This window comes from Sphaeroforma arctica (genome assembly GCF_001186125.1).
Source record: "Sphaeroforma arctica JP610 unplaced genomic scaffold supercont1.816, whole genome shotgun sequence".
NCBI lineage: Eukaryota > Ichthyosporea > Ichthyophonida > Sphaeroforma > Sphaeroforma arctica.
The window spans coordinates 35,127-40,626 of record NW_014039742.1 but is presented as its reverse complement, the minus strand read 5'-3'; the positions used below and the strand labels follow the sequence as shown (position 1 = coordinate 40,626).

The 5,500-nt window shown below is 40.9% G+C and overlaps 2 protein-coding genes across 2 annotated transcripts; one reads left to right on the top strand and one right to left on the bottom strand.

Annotated features, from left to right (window-relative positions):
• Nucleotides 1-640: 640 nt before the first annotated feature.
• On the top strand, nucleotides 641-3,335 carry SARC_08735 (hypothetical protein; the record flags this gene model as incomplete). Its single annotated transcript, XM_014297278.1, has 5 exons — nucleotides 641-737; nucleotides 892-940; nucleotides 1,101-1,355; nucleotides 1,471-1,968; nucleotides 2,107-3,335. Coding segments are annotated over 4 exons (574 nt in total), but the record flags the coding sequence as incomplete, so codon positions are not given.
• Nucleotides 745-3,340, bottom strand: SARC_08734 (hypothetical protein). The gene has a single exon (XM_014297277.1). The coding sequence runs from the start codon at nucleotides 3,141-3,143 to the stop codon at nucleotides 2,382-2,384; it is 762 nt and encodes a 253-aa protein (XP_014152752.1). The 5' UTR covers nucleotides 3,144-3,340; the 3' UTR covers nucleotides 745-2,381.
• Between the last annotated feature and the right edge of the window lie 2,160 nt (nucleotides 3,341-5,500).

The window sequence follows — 5,500 nt, the reverse complement described above, 5'->3', positions numbered from 1 at the left end:
TGTATATACATATATATATATATATATATATATATATAAATATATATATATATATTTATATATATAAATAGTATATATGTATATGTATGTATATATATGTGTGAGTGTGTGTATGTATATATATATGTGTGTCTGTGTCTGTGTCTGTGCTTTTATATATATTTATATATGTTGGCGAAATATAATATTTACACGTACGAGGAAAACATACGCCTCAATACACTCCGAACTTTGCAAATCATTGTACAATCTCACTTACGCACTTTTTGGCACAGTGCACGATTGCAAATACGCTGCTCTGTATTTTCGATATGTTTGCAACTGAGTGCGTTACGTTTCGTTAGGCTTCCAGATCAACTATGGAGAACAAATTGGACCTGTTTACTATCCCAGCTTTGTTCGCATAGATTGCATGTGTCTACGTTACGTTGAAGAATGACAAATAGTTATTGAGTCTTGGTAAAGGCACAAGTGAATATTTCAATTCCCTGTGGGATGCACACAATTATGTAGAATATTAGCCTTTCAAATATTACTGCGCGTTGTTATCCCACTACCCTTATGTGCCGAAAAAAATATTCGGTCGCAATTACACATATGTACTAAAAGCAAATTTTCATTTTTACGACGTGTTCTTAAAGAAACAGTCTAGCAAGAGCAAGCCTGGATCAAATACCGCTTCCAAGCGACTTGCCGATAGTCACGCATCTAGTCATGATCAAAAAAAAATGAAGCTGGTATGATTGGCATGTACGTATGTGATCATGTGATTTAAGTATTGTCATTCGTTAAAGCGCTACACATTCAGAAGCCCCAGACGTATTCAATATGCTTTGTTAGCCTGTCAGGTGCTATCGCAATCTGACCTAAACTTTGCTCATCACATAACAGTCGCAGGAAGTGAGTGGTGCTAGATCAGGGGGTGCCACTTTTGCCAAAAGTAAGACGCACATTTTCCGCTTTGTTCCTTAATTCCGTAGCGTCGAACATTTAACGCATTATGTGCCTCCGTTCGCTTCTCGGTCAATCAGACGTGACATGCTTATTCTCGTTAACTGAACACTACACAATGTCGCTTCACACCGCGCTACCTAATTTAGGACCACTATTGAGTACAACACCGCTCGCCGAGAAAGAGGACAGTGCGAAGAATTCACATGGCAATTTAAAACGCAAAAAAAGCAAGCTATCGCATAGCCCGCCGGATATGACGCAAGCGGGGAGTAAACAGCCCACGTCCCACCTACAAGTCGCGGAAGGGAAAAGTCTCAATGTTTCTAGTAACCGGTCCTCCGGCAATAGCAGGCCGGTATTGACCCCGAGTTCCGGCGCTACACATGAAGCCGAGAAACATGGTGAGTAGCTATTCATCATTCAGAGGTACTCAGTCAATCGCTTGCAAACCGTTTTCTTTAATAGGTTTTTGGTTGAGAACTTCCGTTCTAAAAGCAAGTACACTTAACACCTCAGATGGCGAGGGCGATAAAAATGGTGCCAACTCCGTACCGGCCAACATGCCAACATTCGGGAAGGTGGATATGCCTACCCTAGGACCACGAGGTACCGGTATAGTAAGCCTGACTAATTCAGTTATCTTTTCCAGCAAATATTCTGAAGAGTGTCTGGATCAAACAAAATTCTGACGATCTAATTAAATCACCCTGCCTTGACCTACCGCTTAGGTTCTGTGAAAATAAAACCATCTACGCCAGAGCCAGAGGATATTGCAGACGAGATTGATGCGGCGATCGACTCGGATGTAAGTGTCTACCATATTAAGGGACAGCACTTAAATCTTACGAGTTGAGGCACGTTGTTGTGTTCAACTGTGAATGTGCACTCCTTAGTTCGCACTGATTGTGTAACCGGCTAACATTCTAGTACATATCACAACCTACTATGTAGGACTCTGCCGAGGAATCCGAGGAGAACATGCGTGCGCCGAATGACGATGACTTCGACTCAGAGGTGTGTCAGCGATGTTAATTTTCTCGCAGATTCTCGTGTACCAACGTGTTCTCTGTCACTGATTGTCGTGCCCTGTCTGTCCCTCGCTAACAAGGAAACGATCCTGACTCAAATCCCTACGCTTATGAAAATTTGCAGGCTTCGCCAACGCTTATCATGGATACTGGTCACAGCGACTCAGAATAGTGTATATGAAAGGCAGTCTAACAAGGACTATCCAATATTGGGGGATCACTTCGGCAAAGATAGACACTCAGGTCGGCACATATCCATGAATTCAGCACATGACGCAGGTCCATAGCTTGTTGTAATGAACGCATACAGTGATGAGCATTAAGGTCTTGAGGCAAACATAACTTTAGGATGACATTCCAAGATTAGGCGGTATTGTGGGAATACAAATCCCATATTTCTCAGTCGTCACCGCAACACACCTCAGCGCTGCAAACCTCCAGTTGCGCGTCACAAGTATCATCGAAACAGCACCTTTGTCGTTTGAGCAAAACCATGCCATCCTCCTTGCAAGTGGTCTCGTCTATAACTGCTTCGCACCTCAGAAGAGAATCGCCGTCCATAGACTCTGAAACAAAGGACATTGCCGCAGTAGCAGGTCGTACCCACACCCCGCAACATAATTCTGCACTACACTCGTCAAATTCTTCACAGCCTTCAGCCACGCAACAACTTTTGCGCGTCTCAAAATCTGACCGATTGTCACAGTCGCTACTTATATATTCTTCTCCGCATGTTGTGGAAGACGTGTTGCTTTCCAGTTCCTCAAATTCGTCCTCGCCGTCAGAAGTGTCAGTGACGATATCAATGCTATGGTCGATACAGGCAAACTCGGCGTCCGACCACACCTGGTCCAGGTCTTTGCAACGGCACTCACTATTCCTTAGTATCGATCCTGAAGGGCAATCGTCAACACAATAGTCTTTCAGTTCATTCCAGATCGGGTAATCTACCGCGCACTCACATTCTCCCGAGTCGTTTCGCACTTGATTTATCTTGCATCTAGATTGACGGGTCATCAAAGAGTGATACTGTATACGACTCTGATTTTGAACTATATTGACCTCTGGTACTTTTGCAGCGTATGATGCAGGGGCCCCACAGGCCAGCCGTGCTATTGAGATCATTATTAATAACTCTAAGGTGTTTCTAAAAGGTTGCATAGTGGATTAGTGAGTTGTGGGAGAATATAAATTTAAAATACCAAGTAACAGTATAACAGCAGGTTATTATATATGTTTTAAAGTCTGTAGTTGTAAATATCAAATATGAAAAGTTGCATAGAGGATTAGTGAGTTGTGGCCTTGTGGGAGAATATAAACTTTAAAGAAATATGTACCAAGTAACAGTATAACAGCAGGTTATTATATTTTTATAAAGTCTGTAGTTGTAAATATCAAATATGAAAAGTTGCGTATAATGTAACCCCCCCTCAGTGGCCAATGACCAGTCCCAAGTCCTCACTCCCGTTCAGACAGCCTCTCTCTCTGTCTATAAGCTCTCTCTCAATCTGTATATATTTGTACACTCTTGAGTCATATAGGATAATATATATGATCTCTCGCTCTCTTCTATATTCTACTATATGTACTATCTAGTAGTCGGGCATACTAAAAATATTATTAGAGAGAGAGAAGGGGGCGAGGGGGTCCAGGACTTCAGGGCCCAGGCCCCAGGGAGTTAGGGACCCCAAACTCAGAGTCCCAGACTCGCGAAAACTCCAGAGTCCAGAGTCCTCTACTCTACTCTTAGAGTAAAGAGAGAGAATCAATTTTTTTCAAAATCGTCCAAAAAGCGGACGGACACCATGGACTCACACTTCTCACAGCCGTTTTGATTTTTTTTAAATATATACCATCACATCTGCACGGGGTATGACTCATAGATAGTACTTTTTGCGCTCAACGAGTGGTTCGTTCAATTTCAATATCCACATGAAAACCATATACCGTATCTATCATCCATTGAAATGTAGATTAATATTGGAATTTAAGGACTCAGAGCAAATAAAACATCTAAAATTCACCTAAGCGGACATCCGTTGAGTTTATTTACCAATAAAAACCTAATAGTCTCCTGAGTTTGCCTGAGCTATAATCCACCAACAAGATACACTTCTTAGAATACCCTATATAATCAAATTATCCTTCTTTTAGAGCGCAAATCATAGCCTTCTTGTGTAATTTTCGGCAGGCTATGCGCAAATTGGAAAAGGTATCTGATAAGTCTATTGTTTCCTTCGGTCGTATCTTATCAGTCACTGTAAGGCCGCCTAAATCTAACACGTAATGTTCACACATTAGTATTTCAGGTAATCTTAGTTTATTGACTTTGTAATAGCCGGGCCCTCCACATTAGACTCTATGTTATAAACGTACTCTTAAGCAGTACGTTTACTAAAAACGTACACTTAATAGTACAAGGAACAAGTTTCCTAAATGGTTTTTAATGGTTTTATTAATTAATACCTTTTCCATTTTACAGATCAGATATTTGAACGAGGCCATTAAAAGGCCTCAGTAAAATACCAACCATAAGAGTTGGTCTAGTTCTATTAATAGAACTATATTTACTTTCCAACTTTATTTATATCTGAATACTTCGGTAGCGAGATGGCTCAACCGAATATAGGTATCTAGGGACTATTAACGTTATCTAGTTGATCCTCCGATCAGCCAACCAGATGTGCCAGTCTGATGAAGGTTAAGTCGGTAATTCTTAATAAGTGGCAAGTTATTGGATAAGACAATAACTAAGGACATCAAGAGATTTTATTTTATTTTCTAAAGATAGGATTTTACGAGTCTCAGATTCGCCCCAATGAAACATACCATAGTTTCTAATAGAGCGACAACGAAACACTAAATAAAATCCCTTCGGCGGAAACAGTACTAAGAGGATTTATATAGGCAATGTCTCAGCCTCACAATCCCTCAGAGTATTGCTGTTTTCACGAGGCATACCTAACATTACTAAAAGCCTCATTTCGTTTATTTACTTTGAAATTTGCACGATACTTGGAATTTACCTACGCGTTTATTTACTCTAAGGCGTTAATATCGCCTTGATAGACCGAATCTTACACATTATAAAGTTAGCAAAGGTATTAACTACATAGACTACTTGAACGTAAAGGTAGATAACTACCACAAAAAAATTATGGTCCAAGCTAGTCCTTAAGAGACCAGCTAGCAGTCATAAGTTAAGAGTATGCCCAAGAAAGACAATACTCCTTCTAAGAAGCGCAGAGCTGAAAAGAAGAGGATGGAGAGAGACGCCGCTGCTGCAGCCGCATTTAACGCGACTGCAGAAGAGGACAATCAATCCATAACCGAAATCATTGCTACTGGTATTCATAACCAAGACAATACAACAGATAACGGTGAAGACACTCCATTAAGAGAGAAGTTCCCTGGAGAAAGAGCACACGGGCCAACTATTGCGTTTGCTTCGAAGATTACGTTTACGAATCCAAGAAGCGACGCAAAAGGATCGGTTAAGACGATCCCTACTAATGTAG